Source organism: Camarhynchus parvulus, unplaced genomic scaffold (assembly GCF_901933205.1).
Source record: "Camarhynchus parvulus unplaced genomic scaffold, STF_HiC, whole genome shotgun sequence".
Lineage (NCBI taxonomy): Eukaryota > Metazoa > Chordata > Aves > Passeriformes > Thraupidae > Camarhynchus > Camarhynchus parvulus.
The window spans coordinates 124,093-145,272 of record NW_022148270.1 but is presented as its reverse complement, the minus strand read 5'-3'; the positions used below and the strand labels follow the sequence as shown (position 1 = coordinate 145,272).

General features: G+C 62.8%; 1 protein-coding gene across 1 annotated transcript in view; it reads right to left on the bottom strand.

Moving 5' to 3' along the window:
- The window catches only part of CACNA1F (calcium voltage-gated channel subunit alpha1 F), a 54,897-nt gene that overhangs the window by 8,479 nt on the left and 25,238 nt on the right, over positions 1 to 21,180 (bottom strand). The window contains exons 13-30 of the mRNA XM_030970115.1: positions 19,237 to 19,397; positions 17,021 to 17,246; positions 15,423 to 15,562; positions 14,347 to 14,405; positions 12,136 to 12,256; positions 11,292 to 11,373; positions 10,801 to 10,855; positions 9,559 to 9,740; positions 8,507 to 8,636; positions 6,115 to 6,174; positions 5,186 to 5,292; positions 4,041 to 4,128; positions 2,901 to 3,008; positions 2,750 to 2,802; positions 1,528 to 1,674; positions 1,239 to 1,440; positions 235 to 393; positions 49 to 159 (exon numbers count right to left, since the gene is read on the bottom strand). Coding sequence (XP_030825975.1) covers positions 49 to 159; positions 235 to 393; positions 1,239 to 1,440; positions 1,528 to 1,674; positions 2,750 to 2,802; positions 2,901 to 3,008; positions 4,041 to 4,128; positions 5,186 to 5,292; positions 6,115 to 6,174; positions 8,507 to 8,636; positions 9,559 to 9,740; positions 10,801 to 10,855; positions 11,292 to 11,373; positions 12,136 to 12,256; positions 14,347 to 14,405; positions 15,423 to 15,562; positions 17,021 to 17,246; positions 19,237 to 19,397 — 2,191 coding nt within the window. The remainder of the gene's footprint in view (positions 1 to 48; positions 160 to 234; positions 394 to 1,238; positions 1,441 to 1,527; positions 1,675 to 2,749; positions 2,803 to 2,900; positions 3,009 to 4,040; positions 4,129 to 5,185; positions 5,293 to 6,114; positions 6,175 to 8,506; positions 8,637 to 9,558; positions 9,741 to 10,800; positions 10,856 to 11,291; positions 11,374 to 12,135; positions 12,257 to 14,346; positions 14,406 to 15,422; positions 15,563 to 17,020; positions 17,247 to 19,236; positions 19,398 to 21,180) is intronic.

The following is a 21,180-nucleotide window of genomic DNA, read 5'->3' as shown; positions in this document are numbered from 1 at the left end:
GTGTGTCACCTCCCTCGTGCCACCCCCCGTGCCACCCCCGTGGCGTACCCGGGGTTTGAAGGCGATGATCTTGAGCACCATCTCCACGGTGAAGAGCCCCGTGAACACCATGTTGAGCAGGTCCATCACGTAGTTGAAGGGCTTGGACTGCTCGTAGTGCTGCGAGGGGACACGCGGGGGTCTGGCACTGTCCCCTCGGTGCCCCCCCTGTCCCCCCAGGTGTCCCCGCCTCACCTGCACGGCCAGGGCGATGGTGTTGAGGAGGATGAGGACGAACATGATGTACTCGAAGGCCGTGGAGTTGACCATGGCCCACACGCGGTACTGGGTGCGGTTCTTGGGGATGTAACGGCGCAGCGGCTGCGCCTTCAGAGCGTACTCCACGCACTGGCGCTGGGGACAACGTGGGGACAGTGTGAGACAGGGTGGGGACACGGCCACCCCACTGCCACCCACACACTGCTGCTGTGGGACAGTGAGGGGACACTGTGGGGACATGGCCAACTCACTGCCACCCCACCCACTGCCATCCCACGCACTGCTGCTGGGGGACAACATGGGGACAGTGTGGGGACACAGCCACCCCACTGCCACCCCACCCACAGCCACTGGGAGGACAGGGGAGTGTGTGGGGACACCACAGGGCCATGGGGACACCACAGAGCCATGGGGACACTACAGGGTCATGGGGGCATCACAGAGCCATGGGGACACCACAGAGCCAAGGGGACACCACAGGGTCATAGGGACACCACAGGGTCATAGGGACACCCCAGAGCCATGGGGACACCACAGGGCCATGGGGACACCACAGAGCCATGGGGACACCACAGAGCCAAGGGGACACCACAGGGTCATGGGGACACCACAGAGCCAAGGGGACACCACAGGGTCGTGGGGGCATCACAGGGTCATAGGGACACCACAGAGCCAAGGGGACACCACAGGGCCATGGGGACACCACAGAGCCATAGGGACACAGCAGGGTCATAGGGACACCACAGGGCCATGGGGACACCACAGAGCCAAGGGGACACCACAGGGCCATAGGGACACAGCAGGGTCATAGGGACACCACAGGGCCATGGGGACACCACAGAGCCATGGAGACACCACAGAGCCAAGGGGACACCACAGAGCCAAGGGGACACTGCAGGGTCATAGGGACACCACAGAGCCATGGGGACACCACAGGGCCATGGGGACACGGCAGGACCGCGGGCAGCGTGTCCCCAGACCTGGTTCTTGTCCAGCTCGCAGTTGCGGTACTCGCTCTCGCCCTGCGCGCGGAAGGTGATGATGACGAAGCCCACGAAGATGTTCATCATGAAGAAGGCGATGACGATGATGTAGACGATGAAGAAGATGGAGATCTCCACCCGGTAGTTGTAGATGGGCCCCTGGTTCTCGGCGTTGGCGTCGATGGCCTTGTACAGCAGCCTGGGGACACGGGGGGACGCACAGTGCTGGGGGTGTCCCCAAGGGGGGTGGCAGTGTCCCCGTGCCCACCCATCCCCGGGCACTCACGCGGGCCACCCCTCGAAGGTGGACACGGTGAACAGGGCCATCATCCCCGCCAGCACGTTGTCGAAGTTGAAGTCGCTGTTGAGCCAGAGGCGCTCCCGGACCGACGGGTGGGACACGTCCCCGTCCTTGTACACCAGGAATGTCCCCCTGGGGTGGGGACAGCGAGGGTGAGACACCCCTTGGACACTGCCACCATTGAGAGGTGGGACACGTCCCCGTCCTTGTACACCAGGAATGTCCCCCTGGGGGTGGGGACAGCGAGGGTGAGACACTGCCACCATTGAGAGGTGGGACATGTCCCTGTCCTTGTACACCAGGAATGTCCCCCTGCGGTGGGGACACGGGGACAGCGAGGGTGAGATCTCAGAGCCAATGGGACACTGCCACCACTGAGGGGTGGGACACGTCCCTGTCCTTGTACACCAGGAATGTCCCCCTGGGGACACAGGGACAGCGAGGGTGAGACACTGCCACCACTGAGGGGTGGGACACGTCCCCGTCCTTGTACACCAGGAATGTCCCTCTGGGATGGGGACATGGGGACAGCGAGGGTGGGACACCCCCTGGACACTGCCACCACTGAGGGGCCACAGGGCCACCACGGGAGAGCACCAGCAGGACAGAGGACACAGGGACACCACAAAGGTCACAGGGACACCACAAGGTCACAGGGACAGCAATGGTGAGACCCCAACGTGACACTGCCACCAGCAGGGGGTGAGACATTATGGGGACACTCTGGGGACACTGCTGGGGTGGCCGAGGGTCAGGGTTTGAGGCGCAGGGCTCGGTTTGGGGTGCGAGGTCGTTTTTGGGGTGCGAGGTCGGTTTTGGGGAGCAGGCTCAGTTTGGAGCGCGGGGTCGTTTTTGGGGAGCAGGGTCATTTTTGGGGTATGGGGTCATTTTTGGAGTTTGGGGTTGTGTTTGGGTTGCAGGGTCGTTTTTGGGGTGCAGAGTGGTTTTTGGGGTTGGGGTCCTTTTTTGGGTGCGGGGTCGTTTTTGGGGTGCGAGGTTGTTTTGGGGTGTGGGGTGGTTTTTGGGATGCAGGGTCATTTTTTGGGTGCGGGGTTGTTTTTGGGGTGCGGGGTCGTTTTTGGGGTGTGGGGTGGTTTTTGGGGTGCGGGGTTGTTTTTGGGGTGCGGGGTCGTTTTTGGGGTGCAAGGTTGTTTTGGGGTGTGGGGTGGTTTTTGGGGTGCGGGGCCGTTTTTGGGGTGACGCTCACTTGCACTCTCCCGGTGTGTGCTTGGCCTCATCTGTGCAGCTGTAGAACTTGCCCTGGGGGGATCGGGGGGTCCCTCAGCCCTGGGGGGTTTGGGGACCCCTCGGGGGGGGTTTGGGGACACTTTTGGGGGGGTTGGGGACGGCGGGGTCACCTTGAAGAGCTGCACCCCGATGCAGGCGAACATGAACTGCAGCAGGGTGGTGACGATCATGATGTTGCCGATGGTGCGGATGGCCACGAACACGCACTGCACCACGTGCTGGGGACACAATGGGGACAGGGACAGGGACAGGGTCACCAGGGCATGGCCACGCACACGCACTGCACCACGTGCTGGGGACACAATGGGGACAGGGACAGGGACAGGGTCACCAGGGCATGGCCACGAACACGCACTGCACCACGTGCTGGGGACACAATGGGGACAGGGACAGGGACAGGGTCACCAGGGCATGGACAGGGTCACCAGGGCATGGCCACGAACACGCACTGCACCACGTGCTGGGGACACAATGGGGACAGGGACAGGGACAGTGTCACCAGGGCATGGACAGTGTCACCAGGGCATGGCCACGCACACGCACTGCACCACGTGCTGGGGACACAATGGGGACAGGGACAGGGACAGTGTCACCAGGGCATGGACAGTGTCACCAGGGCATGGCCACGAACATGCACTGCACCACGTGCTGGGGACACAACGGGGACAGCAGTGTCACCAGGGACAGGGACAGGGTCACCAGGGACAGTGTCACCAGGGCAGATGGCCACAAGCACGCACTGCACCACGTGCTGGGGACACAACGGGGACAGGGACAGGGACAGTGTCACCAGGGACAGGGCCAGGGCCACCAGGGACAGGGTCAGGGTCACCAGGGCAGGGGGACAGGGACAGTGTCACCAGGGCATTGGGATAGCGACAGGGACAGCACTGCACCACGTGCTGGGGACACAACAGGGACAGTGTCACTGGGTCATGGGGACAGGGACCGGGTCACTGGGGTGGGGGGACAGGGACAGCGGTGCCACTGGGCCACGGGGAGAGGGACAGGGGTGTCATCGGGACAGGGGGACAGGGACAGTTCCCAGTCCATTCCAGTGTCCCCAGTGACCCCCAGTGCTCCCAGTGCCTCCAGCAGTCCCAGTCCCTCCCAGTGCTCCCAGTCCCTCCCAGTCCATCCCAGTCCATCCCAGTCCCCCCCAGTCCCTCCCAGTCCCTCCCAGTCCATCCCAGTCCCTCCCAGTCCATCCCAGTCCATCCCAGTCCCTCCCAGTCCCCCCCAGTTCCCACCTTGAGCCCCTTGGCCCGGTTTATGGCTCTCAGCGGCCGCAGCACCCGCAGCACCCGCAGGATCTTCACCACCGAGATGGCGCTGGAGCTGCCGGGGGCAAAACCAGTGCTCCCAGTAAGGCACCAGTAACCTCCCGGTAACACCAGTAACCTCCCAGTAACCCCCCAGTGCTCCCAGTAAGGCACCAGTAACCTCCCGGTAACACCAGTAACCTCCCAGTAACCCCCCCAGTGCTCCCAGTAAGGCACCAGTAACCTCCCGGTAACACCAGTAACCTCCCAGTAACCCCCCCAGTGCTCCCAGTAACACCCCCAGTAACACACCAGTGCTTCCAGTAACACCCCAGTGCTCCCAGTAACCCCCCCAGTGCTCCCAGTAAGGCACCAGTAACCTCCTGGTAACACCAGTAACCTCCCAGTAACACCCCCAGTGTTCCCAGTTGCCCTCAGCAGCACTTGCAGTGCTCCCAGTACTGAGTCTGGCCCCTCCCAGTTGCTCCCAGTTGCCCCCATTGGCGCTCCCAGTTGCCCACAGAGCTGCTCCCAGTTGCTCCCAGTGCTCCCAGTTGCCCCCATTGGCACTCCCAGTTGCTCCCAGTTGCTCCCAGTGCTCCCAGTTGCCCCCATTGGCGCTCCCAGTGCTCCCAGTTGCCCCCATTGGCACTCCCAGTGCTCCCAGTTGCTCCCAGCAGCTCTCCCAGTTGCTCCCAGTTGCCCCCATTGGCTCTCCCAGCACTCCCAGTTGCCCCCCTGGCGCCCCAGTTGCCCCCATTGGCACTCCCAGCACTCCCAGTTGCCCCCAGCGGCTCTCCCAGTGCTCCCAGTTGCCCCCATTGGCGCTCCCAGTGCTCCCAGTTGCCCCCATTGGCACTCCCAGTGCTCCCAGTTGCTCCCAGCAGCTCTCCCAGTTGCTCCCAGTTGCCCCCATTGGCTCTCCCAGCACTCCCAGTTGCCCCCACTGGCGCTCCCAGTTGCCCCCATTGGCACTCCCAGCACTCCCAGTTGCCCCCAGCGGCTCTCCCAGTGCTCCCAGTTGCCCCCATTGGCGCTCCCAGTTGCTCCCAGTTGCCCCCAGCGGCTCTCCCAGTGCTCCCAGTTGCCCCCATTGGCTCTCCCAGTTGCTCCCAGTTTCCCCAGCTGCTCACTGCATGCCGAAGGAGATGAGGGACACCCCGACCACCAGCACGTCCAGGAGGTTGAACCAGTTGCGGAGGAAGGAGCCCTTGTGCAGGAACCCCCCGAACACCGTCATCTGCGGGGCACCCCAAAAATCATCCTGAGAACCCCAAAAACCCCCGGGAACCCCTTCCCAAAACCTGGGAACCCCCCGAACACCGACCGGGGGGGGGCCCCCAAAACACCTGGGAACCCCAAACCCCAGGAACCCCCCGAACACCGTCATCGGGGCACCCCAAAAATCACCCTGGGAACCCCAAAAACCCCAGAAACCCCCACCCCTAACCCCGGGAACCCCCCGAACATTGTCATCTGCGGGGCACCCCAAAAATCACCCTGGGAACCCCAAAACCCCCGGGAACCCCCAAAACCTGGGAACCCCCGAACACCGTCATCTGCGGGGCACCCCAAAATCACCCTGGGAACCCCAAAAACCCAAAAACCCCCGCACCCAAAAATCACCCTGGGAACCCCAACCCCCCCAAGACCCTGAACACTGTCATCTGCGGGGCACCCCAAAAATCACCCTGGGAACCCCAAAAACCCAAAAACCCCCACCCCAAACCCTGGGGGTGTCCCCAATATATGGGAACCCCTTCCCAAAACCCTGGGAACCCCAAAACCCCAGGAACCCCAAAACCACCCCCCCCAAAATCCTGGGAACCCCAAAATCCTGGGAACTCACCCCAAAATCCTGGGAACCCCAAAATCCTGGGAACCCCCAGAAACCATGGGAACCCCCACCCCAAAATCCTGGGAACCCCAAAATCCTGGGAACTCACCCCAAACCCAGGAGCCCCTCCAAACCCTGGGGACACCCACAAAATCCCAGGGACACCCCAAACCCTGGGAACCCCAAAACCCCGGGAACCCCAAAAAGGCCGTGACCCCCCCACACCTTGAGCAGGATCTCCACGGTGAAGATGGAGGTGAAGGCGTAGTCAAAGTAGCCCAGGATCTGAGGAGGGGCAACGGGGGGACACCAGTGCTCCCAGTGCTCCCAGTAACATCCCAGTGACATCCCAGTGACACACCAGTGCTCCCAGTAACACCCCAGTGACATCCCAGTGACATCCCAGTGACACACCAGTGACACACCAGTGACACACCAGTGCTCCCAGTGCTCCCAGTGCTCCCAGTAACATCCCAGTAACATCCCAGTAACATCCCAGTAACACACCAGTGACACACCAGTGCTCCCAGTGCTCCCAGTAACATCCCAGTGACACACCAGTGCTCCCAGTGCTCCCAGTAACATCCCAGTGACACACCAGTGCTCCCAGTAACATCCCAGTAACATCCCAGTGACACACCAGTGCTCCCAGTAACATCCCAGTAACATCCCAGTGACACACCAGTGCTCCCAGTGCTCCCAGTAACATCCCAGTGACACACCAGTGCTCCCAGTAACACCCCAGTGACATCCCAGTAACACACCAGTGCTCCCAGTGCTCCCAGTAACATCCCAGTGACATCCCAGTGACACACCAGTGCTCCCAGTGACACCCCAGTGCTCCCAGTGACACACCAGTGACACACCAGTGGTCCCAGTAACACACCAGTGCTCCCAGTGACACACCAGTGCTCCCAGTGACACACCAGTGACACACCAGTGCTCCCAGTAACACCCCAGTGACATCCCAGTGACACACCAGTGCTCCCAGTGCTCCCAGTAACATCCCAGTGACATCCCAGTGACACACCAGTGACACACCAGTGCTCCCAGTGCTCCCAGTAACATCCAGTGACACACCAGTACCATCCCTCCCAGTGCTCCCAGTAATCAGTCACCAGTACACCCCAGTCACCATTCCAGTGCTCCCAGTAACATCCCAGTGACATCCCAGTGACACACCAGTGCTCCCAGTAACACCCCAGTGACATCCCAGTGACATCCCAGTGACACACCAGTGCTCCCAGTGCTCCCAGTAACACCCCAGTGACACACCAGTGACACACCAGTGCTCCCAGTGACACACCAGTGACACACCAGTGCTCCCAGTGCTCCCAGTAACATCCCAGTGACACACCAGTGCTCCCAGTAACACCCCAGTGACATCCCAGTAACACACCAGTGCTCCCAGTGCTCCCAGTAACATCCCAGTAACATCCCAGTGACACACCAGTGCTCCCAGTGACACACCGGTGACACACCAGTGCTCCCAGTAACATCCCAGTGACATCCCAGTGACACACCAGTGCTCCCAGTGACACACCAGTGACACACCAGTGGTCCCAGTAACACACCAGTGCTCCCAGTGACACACCAGTGCTCCCAGTGACACACCAGTGACACACCAGTGCTCCCAGTAACATCCCAGTGACATCCCAGTGACACACCAGTGCTCCCAGTGACACACCAGTGACACACCAGTGGTCCCAGTAACATCCCAGTGACATCCCAGTGACACACCAGTGCTCCCAGTGACATCCCAGTAACACACCAGTGACACACCAGTGCCACACCAGTGCTCCCAGTGCTCCCAGTAACACACCAGTGCTCCCAGTAACACACCAGTGACACACCAGTGCTCCCAGTAACACACCAGTAACACACCAGTGCTCCCAGTAACATCCCAGTGACACACCAGTGCTTCCCAGTGCTCCCAGTAACACACCAGTGCTCCCAGTGCTCCCAGTAACATCCCCAGTGCTCCCAGTAACCCCCCCAGTAGCGCTCCCAGTCCCTCCCAGTGCTCCCAGTTTGCCCAGTACGTGGTTGTGGGATGAGTGGGCGTGCACGGGGTCCTGCCCAGTCCCTCCCAGTGCTCCCAGTTTGCCCAGTGTTCCCAGTAACACCACCAGTAACACACCAGTGCTCCCAGTAACGGCTCCCAGTGCTCCCAGTGAGGTTCCTTGTACCCTTCCAGTGCTCCCAGTTGCCCCCATTGGTGCTCCCAGTTGCGCCCAGCAGCTCTCCCAGTGCTCCCAGTAACGCCCCCAGTGCTCCCAGTTGCCTCTCCCAGTGCTCCCAGTTGCCTCCAGCAGCTCTCCTAGGGCTCCCAGTGCTCCCAGTTTGCCCAGTACGTGGTTGCGGGGTGAGTGGGTGCGCACGGGGTCCTGCCCAGTCCCTCCCAGTGCTCCCAGTGCCCCAGTGCCTCCCAGTTTGCCCAGTTTGCCCAGTACGTGGTTGCGGGGGCTGTGGGCGCGCACGGGGTCCTGCCCAGTGCCTCCCAGTGCCTCCCAGTTTGCCCAGTTTGCCCAGTACGTGGTTGCGGGGGCTGTGGGTGCGCACGGGGTCCTGCCCAGTCCCTCCCAGTGCCTCCCAGTTTGCCCAGTTTGCCCAGTACGTGGTTGCGGGGGCTGTGGGCGCGCACGGGGTCCTCGGCCGCCAGGGAGATGCTGCTGAGGATGATGAAGACGAGGATGAGGTTGGTGAAGATGTGGTGGTTGATCAGCGCGTGGCACTTCACCCTCAGCCTGGATGGGGACCAGAACAAACCAGTACAAACCAGTACAAACCAGTTAGCCCAGTGCAGTGCTGCCAGTCTATCCCAGTGCATCCCAGTTCATCCCAGTACATCCCAGTTACCCCAGTCCATCCCAGTGCTCCCAGTACTCCCAGTGCTCAAGTCCCCCCAGTTCTCCCAGTCCCCCTCAGTTTGTATCTCCAATCCCAGTCCATCCCAGTCCATCCCAGTGCTCCCAGTTCATCCCAGTTCATATCAGTTCATACCAGTTCATCCCAGTTCATAACAGTGCAGTGCTCCCAGCGCATTGCAGTGCTCCCAGTTACCCCAGTCCATCCCAGTCCCTCCCAGTCCATCCCAGTGCATCCCAGTGCATCCCAGTGCTCCCAGCGCATCCCAGTTCATCCCAGTTCATCCCAGTACATCCCAGTGCTCGAGTCCCCCAGTTCTCCCAGTCCCCCCCAGTTTGTATCTCCAATCCCAGTCCATCCCAGTCCATCCCAGTGCTCCCAGTCCCAATGCTCCCAGTCCCCCCAGTTCCCCCAGCCTCCCCAGTCCCTCCCAGTGCATCCCAGTGCCCCCAGTTTGTCTCCAATCCCAGTCCCCCCAGTCCCCCCAGTCCCCCCCAGTCCCCCCAGTCCCCCCAGTCCCCCCAGTCCCCCCCAGTCCCCCCCAGTCCCCCCAGTCCCCCAGTCCCCCAGTCCCCCCAGTCCCCCCCAGTCCCCCCAGTCCCCCCAATCCCCCCCAGTCCCCCCAGTCCCCCAGTCCCCCCAGTCCCCCAGTCCCCCCCAGTCCCCCCAGTCCCCCCCAGTCCCCCCAGTCCCCCCAGTCCCCCCAGTCCCCCAGTCCCCCCCAGTCCCCCAGTCCCCCAGTCCCCCCAGTCCCCCCAGTCCCCAGTCCCCCCAGTCCCCCCAGTTGCCCCAGTTCCTCACGGGTTGGTGCTGCTCAGCACGAAGAAGGCGCTGCCCTCGGGGATCGGGGTCACCTTGGCCTTGGGCGGCTCCTCCAGCGACTCCAGGCGGGCCCTGCCCAGGCTGTCCCTGTCCCCGCCCGGCTCCTCGTCACCTGCGGGGACCCCCGTGTCACCTCCCCTCTTTGGGGACCCCCGTGTCACCTGCGGGGACCCCGTGTCACCTCCCCCTTAGGGGACCCCCGTGTCACCTGCCGCCCGGTCACCTCTGGGGACCCCGTGTCACCTGCGGGGACCCCCGTGTCACCTCCCCCGTGTCCGCCCATTGTCACCTCCCCAGGGACCCCCGTGTCACCTCCCCCCCTCTGGGGACCCCCGTGTCACCTGCAGGGACCCCCGTGTCACCTCCCCCGTGTCCGCCCATTGTCACCTCCCCAGGGACCCCCGTGTCACCTCCCCGGGGACCCTCATGTCACCTCCCCCCCCTGGGGACCCCCGCCCAGGCACTGCCACCCCCCAATGTCCCCATGCCCCATTGTCCCCGTCCCGCAGGTGGCACCCCTCCTGCTTCTCCTCCCCCCTCCTCTTCTCGCGGACCCCCCGACCGTGGGGGGGGGGTGACCTCCACGCCGGACCCCCAGTCACTGTCACCCCCCGCCCCTCCCCAATCAGGTACCCCCAGCACCCCAGCCACTGCCACCCCCCAAGCCCCTCCCCAAATGTCCCCCGGGGCCCCCGGTCACGTGTCACCCCGCCTCCCCCTTCCTCTCCCCCTCCTCTTCCGTCACTGCCCCCCCAGGACCCCCTCGTCACCCCGGGAGCCCAGTCACTGTCACCCCCAGGACCCCTCCCCAAATCAATGTCACCCCCCGGACCCCCAGTCACTGTCACCCCCCAGGACCCCAAATCAATTCACCCCAAACCCCAGTCACTGTCACCCCGGGACCCCCAGTCACTGTCACCCCCAGGACCCCTCCCCAAATCAATGTCACCCCCCGGGACCCCCCAGTCACTGTCACCCCCCAGGACCCCTCCCCAAATCAATGTCACCCCCCCGGAACCCCCCAGTCACTGTCACCCACCCCGGGACCCCCCAAATCAATGTCACCCCCAGAACCCCCCAGTCACTGTCACCCCCCCGGGATCCCCCAAATCAATGTCACCCCCCGGGACCCCCCAGTCACTGTCACCCCCCGGACCCCCCAGTCACTGTCACCCCCCCAGGACCCCCCAAATCAATGTCACCCCCCGGACCCCTCCTCACCTTCACCGCCACCTCCTGGCTCTCTGTCCCCGTCCCCTCCTCCCCAGCCTTGTCCCTGGGTTTGGGGACAATGGGGGGGGCTCAGCTGGGGGGTCCCGGGGGTCTCACCCCCCCCCAGAGGGTCCCAAGGATGGGGGGACCCCTCCCCATCCCCCCCAAAAGGGGTCCCGGGGTCTCAGGGGGATGTGGGGACCCCTCCCCATCACCCCCAAAAGGGATCCCGGGGTCTCAGGGGATGTGGGGACCCCTCCCCATCCCCCCCAAAAGGGGTCCCGGGGGTCTCAGGGCATTGGGGACCCCTCCCCATCCCCCCCAAAAGGGGTCCCGGGGGTCTCAGGGCATTGGGGACCCCTCCCCATCTCCTCCAGAAGGGATCCCGGGGGTCCCTGGGGATGTGGGGACCCCTCCCCATCACCCCCAAAAGGGTCCCGGGGTCCTGGGGATGGGGGGGGTCCCGGGGGTCCCGGGGGTCCCGGGGGTCCCGGGCTCACTTTTTGTCCCCCCCCGAGTTGATGTTGTCACCATCGGCCAGGTTGTCCACGGCGATGGCCAGGAAGACGTTGAGGAGGATGTCTGAGAGGAGGGGTCACCAGTGCTCCCAGTATGCTCCCAGTGCTCCCAGTATGATCCCAGTGCTCCCAGTATGATCCCAGTGCTCCCAGTATCCCCCAGTATGCTCCCAGTGCTCCCAGTATGATCCCAGTGCTCCCAGTATCCCCCAGTATGCTCCCAGTGCTCCCAGTATGATCCCAGTGCTCCCAGTATCCCCCAGCATGCTCCCAGTGCTCCCAGTATGATCCCAGTGCTCCCAGTATCCCCCAGTATGCTCCCAGTGCTCCCAGTATGCTCCCAGTATCCCCCAGTATGCCCCCCAGTGCTCCCAGTATACTCCCAGTATCCTCCAGTATGCCCCAGGATGCTCCCAGTATATCCCAGTATGCTCCCAGGATCCTCCTAGCACCCCTAGTGCCCCCAGTGCTCTCAGTGCTCCCAGTGCCCCCAGTAATCCCAGTGCTCCCAGTGCTCCATTCCCAGTTCACCAGCTCCCTGCTCCCAGTACCCCCAGTGCTCCCAGTGCCTCCCAGTCCCTCCCAGTACCAAGCGCCCCCAGTCCCCCCCGGTCCCTCGCAGTGCCCCCAGTACTCCCAGTCCCCCCAGTCCCTCCCAGTATCCCCAGTACCCCCAATGCTCCCAGTGCTCCCAGTCTCTCCCAGTCCCCCCAGTCCCCCAGTTTCCCCAGTCCCCCCAGTCCCTCCCAGTCCCTCCCAGTCCCCCCAGTTTCCCCAGTCCCCACATTCCCTCCAGTCCCCCCGGTTTCCCCAGCCCAGCACGCACAGTTGCCGCAGATGAAGAGGATGACGAAGTAAACGCAGACGAGCATCCCGGGGAACACGGGCCCTCCGTAGGCCATGATGCCGTCGTACATCACCCCGTTCCAGTCCTCCCCGGTCAGGATCTGCGCCCCAAAACCCGGGCACCCCAAAAACCGGGGCACCCCAAAACCTCAGTGCCACACCAACGCACAACCCAAAACCTCAGTGCCACCACAAAACCTCAGCGCCACCCCAAAAACCGGGGCACCCCAAAAACCGGGCACCCCAAAACCTCAGTGCCCCCAAAACCTCAGTGCCACCCCAAAACCCGCCCCAAAACCGGGCACCCCAAAACCTCAGTGCCCCCCAAAACCAGTCCCCAAAACCGGCCCCAAAACCGGGGCACCCCAAAACCTCAGTGCCACCCCAAAACCGGGCACCCCAAAACCTCAGTGCCACCCCAAAAACCTCAGTGCCCCAAAAACCGGGGCACCCCAAAACCTCAGTGCCACCCCAAAAACCGGGCACCCCAAAAACCGGGGCACCCCAAAACCTCAGTGCTACCCCAAAAACCTCAGCACCACCCCAAAAACCGGGCACCCCACAACCTCAGTGCCACACCAAAAACCGGGCACCCCAAAAACCGGGGCACCCCAAAACACCGGGGACACCCCAAAACCTCAGTGCCACACCAAAAACCGGGGCACCCCAAAACCTCAGTGCCACACCAAAAACCTCAGTGCCACACCAAAAACCGGGCACCCCAAAACCTCAGTGCCACCCCAAAACCTCAGTGCCACCCCAAAACACCGGGGGCACCCCAAAACCTCATTGCCACCCCAAAACCTCAGTGCCACCCCAAAAACCGGGCACCCCAAAACCTCAGTGCCACACCAAAACCTCAATGCCACCCCAAAAACCGGGCACCCCAAAAACCGGGCACCCCAAAACCTCAGTGCCACCCCAAAAACTGGGCACCCCAAAACCTCAGTGCAACACCAAAACCTCAATGCCACCCCAAAAACCGGGCACCCCAAAACGGGCACCCCAAAACCTCAGTGCCACCCCAAAAACCGGGCACCCCAAAACCTCAGTGCCACACCAAAACCTCAATGCCACCCCAAAAACCGGGGCACCCCAAAAACCGGGCACCCCAAAACCTCAGTGCCACCCCAAAAACCGGGGCACCCCAAAACACCGGGCACCCCAAAACCTCAGTGCCACACCAAAAACCAGGGACACACCAAAAACCTCAGTGCCACCCCAAAAACCGCAGACACTCAAAACACCAGGGGCACCCCAAAAACCAGGGATACCCAAAACACCGGGCACCCCAAAACCTCAGTGCCACACCAAAACCTCAGTGCCACCCCAAAACCGGGGCACCCCAAAACCTCAGTGCCACCCCAAAACCTCAGTGCCACCCAAAACACCGGGGGCACCCAAAACACCAGGGACACCCCAAAACCTCAGTGCCACCCCAAAAACCAGGGACATCCAAAAACTGGGGACACCTCAAAAACCCAGGCCACCCCAAAACCTCAGTGCCACCCCAAAAACTTCAGTGCCACCCCAAAAAGCGGGGACACCTCAAAAACCCAGGCCACCCCAAAACCTCAGTGCCACCCCAAAACCTGGGGGACACCCCAAAAACCGGGAACACCCCAAAACCTCAGTGCCACCCCAAAACCTCAATGCCACCCAAAACACCGGGAACACCTCAAAAACCCAGGTCACCCCAAAACCTCAGCGCCACTCCAAAACCTCGGGGACACCCCAAAAACCGGGGGCACCCCAAAACCTCAGTGCCACCCCACACCAGTGCTCCCAGTGCAGCGCTGCCCTCCCAGTTCAGCATCACCCCTCAGCGGCTACAGGGTGGTGTGGGATGGTTTGGGGGGGCTCAGGGCTTTTGGGGTCTCCCTGAGGTTTTGGGGTACCCCAAAATGTTCCCCCCAGGTTTTGGGGTATCCCAAAAGGTCCTCACGAGGTTTTGGGGTCCCTGGAACACGGTGAGCAGGGTCTGCGGGGTCTCTCTGAGGTTTTGGGGTACCCCAAAGGCTGCCCCGGGTTTTGGGGTACCTGGAAGACGGTGAGCAGGGCCTGTGGGGTTCCCCCCAGGTTTCGGGGTTCCCCCTCAGGTTTTGGGGTCCCTGGAACACGGTTAGCAGGGCCTGGGGGGTCTCTCTGAGGTTTTGGGGTACCCCAAAGGCTGCCCCAGTTTTTGGGGTACCTGGAACACGGTGAGCAGGGCCTGGGGGGTCTCCCTGAGGTTTTGGGGTACCCCAAAGGCTGCCCCAGTTTTTGGGGTCTAAATGGTGAGCACGCCTCTGAGGTTTTGGGGTGCCCCAAAACGTTCCCCTTACATTTTGGGGTCTCCCTGAGGTTTTGGGATACCCCAAAAGGTATCCCCAGGTTTTAGGGTGCCCCAAAAGGGGTTTCTCCCAGGTTATGGGTACCCCTGATGTTTTTGGGTAGCCCAAAAAGCTTCCCCCAGGTTTTGGGGTTGCCCTGAGGTTTTGGGGTACCTGGAAGACGGTGAGCAGGGCCTGGGGGGGTCTCCCTGAGGTTTTGGGGTCCCCCTGAGGTTTTGGGGTACCTGGAAGACGGTGAGCAGGGCCCGTGGGGTTCCCCCAGGTTTTGGGGTCCCCCTGAGGATTTGGGGTCCCTGGAACACGGTGAGCAGGGCCTGCGGGGTCTCTCTGAGGTTTTGGGGTACCCCAAAGGCTGCCCCAGTTTTTGGGGTACCTGGAACACGGTGAGCAGGGCCTGGGGGGTCTCTCTGAGGTTTTGGGGTGCCCCAAAACGTTCCCCTTAGGTTTTGGGGTCTCCCTGAGGTTTTGGGATACCCCAAAAGGTATCCCCAGGTTTTAGGGTGCCCCAAAAGGGGTTTCTCCCAGGTTTTGGGTACCCCTGATGTTTTTGGGTACCCCAAAAAGCTTCCCAGGTTTTGGGGTCCCCCTCAGGTTTTGGGGTACCTGGAAGACGGTGAGCAGGGCCTGGGGGGTCTCTCTGAGGTTTTGGGTGCCCCAAAACGTTCCCCTTAGGTTTTGGGGTCCCCCTGAGGTTTTGGGGTACCTGGAACACGGTGAGCAGGGCTGGGGTTAGGTTTTGGGGTGAGTTTGGGGGTACCTGGAACAGTGAGAGCTGTGGGGTTCCCCAGGTTGGGGGCCCCTGAGGTTTTGGGTCCCTGAACACGGTGAGTGGGCCTGTGGGGTTCCCCCAGGTTTTGGGGTCCCCCTGAGGTTTTGGGGTACCTGGAAGAGGGCTGGGAGCGCTGGAAGGTGTGGTGGTCAGGTCTGCGTCGACACGCTGAGTGGCCCCGAAGGCTGCCGCCCAGTAGGGGGAAGATGTCCATGATGTAGGTAGAGAGCAGCAGCAGCAGGGAGGCGATGGATTTCATGGAGTTCAGCAGGGAACCAACCAGGTTGCTCAGGGATGCCCAGTGCCTGCGGGATACTGGGGTTACTGTGAGCACTGGGAGCACTGGGAGCACTGGAATGGACTGGGGGCACTGGGCTGGGAGCACTGGAATGGACTGGGAGCACTGGGATGGACTGGGAGCACTGGGAGCACTGGGAGCACTGGAATGGACTGGGATGGACTGGGAAGGGATGGATGGATTTCATGGAGTTCAGCAGGGAACCAACCAGGTTGCTCAGGGACGCCCAGTGCCTGCAGGATACTGGGGTTACTGGGAGCACTGGGAGCCTGTGCATGGACTGGGTCACTGGGAAGTCGGGATGGACAGTGTGACCAACAGTCAGTGTCCCCGCGCTGTCCCGATGTTGGGGTGTCCCGGTGTCAGTGTGTCCCGGTGTCGGTGTGTCCATCCCAGTGTCAGTGTGTCCCAGTGTCAGTGTGTCCCAGTGTCGGTGTGTCCCAGTGTCAGTGTGTCCCGCTGTCAGTGTGTCCTCGTGTCAGTGTGTCCCAGTGTCGGTGTGTCCCAGTGTCGGTGTGTCCATCCCAGTGTCAGTGTGTCCCGGTGTCGGTGTGTCCCGGTGTCGGTGTGTCCCAGTGTCGGTGTGTCCCAGTGTCAGTGTGTCCCACTGTCAGTGTGTCCCAGTGTCGGTGTGTCCCAGTGTCAGTGTGTCCTAGTGTCAGTGTGTCCCAGTGTCAAGGTGGCCCACTGCTGGTGTGTCCTGGTGTTGGCGTGTCCCACTGTCGGTGTGTCCCACTGTCCGTGTGTCCCGCTGCATGTCCCCGTGCTGTCCCCGCACTGTCCGGGTGTCTGTGTGTCCCACTGTCCGTGTGTCCTGCTGCATGTCCCCACACTGTCCCGATGTCAGCGTGTCCCACTGTCGGTGTGTCCCACTGTCGGTGTGTCCTGCTGCGTGTCCCCGTGTGTCCCACTGTCAGTGCGTCCCACTGTTGGGGTGTCCCACTGCATGTCCCTGCACTGTCCCCGCGCTGTCCCGGTGTGGGTATGTCCCACTGTCAGTGTGTCCCACTGTCGGTGTGTCCCACTGCATGTCCCCGCGCTGTCCCGCTGTCAGTGTGTCCCACTGTGTGTCCCTGCACTGACCCTGCGCTGTCCCAGTGTCGGTGTGTCCCGCTGTCGGTGTGTCCCACTGTGTGTCCCCGCGCTGTCCCACTGTCCGTGTGTCCCACTGTCAGTATGTCCCACTGTCCGTGTGTCCCGCTGCATGTCCCCACGCTGTCCCCATGCTGTCCTGGTGTCAGTGTGTCCCACTGTCAGTGTGTCCCACTGTCAGTATGTCCCACTGTCCGTGTGTCCCGCTGCATGTCCCCGCGCTGTCCCCGTGCTGTCCTGGTGTCAGTGTGTCCCACTGTCAGTGTGTCCCACTGTCAGTATGTCCCACTGTCCGTGTGTCCCGCTGCATGTCCCCGCGCTGTCCCCTCACCGTCCCCGCGCTGTCCCTCACCGTCCCCGCGCCGCCCCTCACCGAGTGACCTTGAAGACGCGCAGCAGGCGCACGCAGCGCAGCACGGAGATGCCGAGCGGCTCCATCGCGCCGCGCTCCACCAGCGCCGTCTCCAGCACGCCCCCGCACACCACGAAGCAATCGAAGCGGTTGAAGAAGCTCGCGAAGTAACACGAGGGGCCCAGGGCGTAGAGCTTCAGCACCATCTCGGCCGCGAAGAGCGACAGCAGCGCCTTGTTGGCGTAGGCTGGGGGGGGACACCGGGGGGACACAGCCGGGTCACCCCTCGGGAGGGTGGGGTGGGGTGGGATGGGATGGGATGGGACCCCCGAGCTCTGGGATGGAGGGGGACACACCCGGGTCACCCCTCGGGAGGGTGGGGTGGGATGGGATGGGATGGGATGGGACCCCCGAGCTCTGGGACATGGGGACACACCCAGGTCACCCCTCGGGAGAAATATCGGGGCCGGGATGGGACCCCTGAGGTTTGGGGGTGACGGGGAGCAACGGGGGACACAGCCGGGTCACCCCTCGGGAAGGTGGGATGGGATGGGAGGGGATGGGACGGGATGGGATGGGACCCCCGAGTTCTGGGGACACAGCCAGGTCAACCCCCGGGAGGGTGGGATGGGACCCCCGAGGTTTGGGGGTGATGGGGGGGACACACCCGGGTCACCCCCGGGAGAAATATCGGGGCCGGGATGGGACCCCTGAGGTTTGGGTGACGGGAAGCGTGACACAGCCGGGTCACCCCGGGAAGGTGGGATGGGATGGGATGATGAGGGACCCCCGAGCCGGGGTCACCCCTCGGGAGGGTGGGGTGGGATGGGATGGGATGGGATGGGATGGGATGGGATGGGATGGGAGGGGATGGAACGGATGAGGATGGACCCCCGGCTCTGGGGACACAGCCGGGAGAAATACCGGGGCCGGGATGGGACCCCCGAGCTCTGGGATGGAGGGGGACACACCCGGGTCACCCCTCGGGAGAATTACTGGGGGCGGGATGGGACCCCCGAGCTCTGGGGGTGATGGGGACATCGGGGGATGTCAGGGGGTGTTGTTTGGGGAACACTGGAGGGTGTTGGGGGGCCCTGGAGGGTGTTGGGGGCTACTGAGGGGTTTGAGATGCACTGGGGGGTGTCAGGGGGGGCACTGGGAGGTGGGGGGGGGCACTGGGGCATGTCACAGGGTACTGGGGGGTGTCAGGGGGGGCACTGGGGGGTGTCGGGGTTACCAAGAGGTTTGGGGGGCCCTGAAGGGTGTTGAGGGGTACCAAAGGGTTTGGGAGGCACTGGGGGGTGTCGGGGGGCACTGGAGGGTGTCAGGGGTACCAGGGAGTGTTGGGGGGCACTGGGATGTGTCGGGCAGCACTGGGGGTGTCAGGGTGCCCTGGAGGATTTGGGGGTGCCCTGGGGATACCCGGGGCTCCCGGGGGGTGTTGGGGGGGCACTGGGGGGTGTCAGGGGTGCCCTGCAGGATTTGGGGTGCCCTGGAGGATTTGGGGGTGCCCCGGAGGATTTGGGGTGCCCTGGGGGTACCCAGCGCTGCCGGGGGTGTCAGGGGGGGCACTGGAGGATTTGGGGGTGCCCTGGAGGATACCTGGGGCTCCCGGGGGGTTTGGGGGGCACTGGGATGTGTTGTGGGGCACTGGGAGGTGTCGGGGAGTACTGGAGGATTTGGGGGTGCCCTGGAGGATTTGGGGGTGCCCTGGGGGTACCCGGCGCTGCCGGGGATTTGGGGGTGCCCTGGAGGATTTGGGGTGCCCCGGAGGATTTGGGGGTGCCCTGGGGGTACCCGGGGCTCCCGGGGGTTTGGGGGTGCCCCGGAGGATTTGGGGGTGCCCTGCAGGATTTGGGGTGCCCTGGGGGTACCGGCGCTGCCGGGGGTTTGGGGGTGCCCCGGAGGATTTGGGGGTGCCCTGCAGGATTTGGGGTGCCCTGGGGGTACCCGGCGCTCCCAGGGATTTGGGGGTGCCCTGCAGGATTTGGGGGTGCCCTGGGGGATTTGGGGGTGCCCTGGGGGTTTTTGGGGGTGCCCTGCAGGATTTTGGGGTGCCCTGCAGGATTTGGGGTGCCCTGGGGGTACCCGGCGCTCCCAGGGGGTTTGGGGGGGCACTGGGAGGTGTTGGGGGGCACTGGGGGGTTTGGGAGTGCCCTGCAGGATTTGGGGTGCCCTGCAGGATTTGGGGTGCCCTGGGGGTACCGGGGCTGCCGGGGGCGTCGCGGCGCCCGCACCCTGTGTCTCGGTGAGCCAGGGCGGCTGCCCGTGGTGCTCGGAGGCGATGGTGAGCGTGTTGAGGAACACGAGCAGCAGCACGGTCCAGTAGAAGGACACGGACTTGACGGCCGCGCGGCAGCGCCGCCGCCACAGCCGGTTCAGGCGGCGCAGGCGGCGGCTGCGGGGACACCGGGGGCGTTGGGGACACCCGGGGGACACGGGGACACCCGGGGACATGGGGGACACGGGGACATGGGGGACACCCGGGGGCGTTGGGGACACACAGGGGACACCCGGGGGACACCCGGGGACATGGGGGACACCCAGGGGACACCCGGGGGCGTTGGGGACACCCGGGGACATGGGGGACACAGAGGACACGGGGGACACCCGGGGGCGTTGGGGACACCCGGGGGCATTCGGGACACGGGGACATGGGGGACACAGAGGACATGGGGGACACCCGGGGGCGTTGGGGACACCCGGGGGACACCTGGGGGACACGGGGGACACCCAGGGGACATGGGGGACACCCGGGGGACACCCGGGGGCGTTGGGGACACCCGGGGGACACCCGGGGGACACCCGGGGCCGTTGGGGACACAGGGACATGGGGGACACAGAGGACACGGGGGACACCCGGGGGCGTTGGGGACACCCAGGGGACACCCGGGGACATGGGGGACACCCAGGGGACACCCGGGGACATGGGGGACACCCGGGGCCGTTGGGGACACACAGGGGACACCCGGGGGACACGGGGGACACGGGGACATGGGGGACACAGAGGACACGGGGGACACCCGGGGGCGTTGGGGACACCCGGGGGACACAGAGGACACGGGGGACACCCGGGGGCATTGGGGACACCCGGGGACATGGGGGACACCCAGGGGACACCCGGGGGCGCTGGGGACACCCGGAGGCGTTGGGGACACCCGGGGCCATTAGGGACACGGGGACACGGGGGACACGGGGGACACAGGGGACACCCGGGGACACGGGGACACCCGGGGGACACAGAGGACACAGGGGACACCCGGAGGCGTTGGGGACACGGGGACACGGGGACACCCGGGGCCGTTGGGGACACGGGGACACGGGGGACACGGGTGGGGGGGGCAGGAGAATCACCCCCGGCCCGCGGGAGGACGGCAGGGCGGTTTGGGGTGGGGGGGTCACACAGAATCAGAAGGGATTTGCACATCACCGAGTCCAAACCCGGCTTTCTGAAACCCCTTTGCCAGCAAAAACCTTTCCCTAAACCCATTTTTGGGTAAAATCCTTTCCTTTAAACCCATATTTCCATAAAAACCTTTCCAATAAACCCATATTTGTGTAAAATCCTTTCCCTTAAACCCATTTTCCCATAAAAACCTTTCCCTTAAAACCGTATTTTGGCAAAAACCTTTCCTTTAAACCCAAATTTCAGTAAAAACCTTTCCAATAAATCCATATTTCCATAAAAAACCTTTACCTCAAACCCATATTTTGGTAAAAAACCTTTCCCTTTAACCCATATTTGTCTAAAAACCTTTCCCTTTAAACCCAAATTTCCGTAAAACCTTATCTCATATTTCCATAAAAACCTTCCCCTTAAACCCAAATTTCCATAAAACCCTTTTCCCTAAACTCATATTTTTGTAAAATCTTTTCCCTTAAACCCATTTTCCCATAAAATCCTTCCCCTTAAACCCAAACTTCCATAAAACCCTTTTCCTTAAACTCATATTTTGGTAAAAATCCTTTCCCTTAAACCCAAATTTCCATAAAACCCCTTCTCTTAAACCCATTTTTCACTAAAAACCTTTCCAATAAATCTGTATTTCCATAAAAACCTTTTCCTTTAACCCATTTTCCCATAAAAACCTTTTCCTTAAACTCATATTTTTGTAAAATCCTTCCCCTTAAACCCAAATTTCCATAAAACCCTTTTCCTTAAATTCATATTTTTGTGAAAT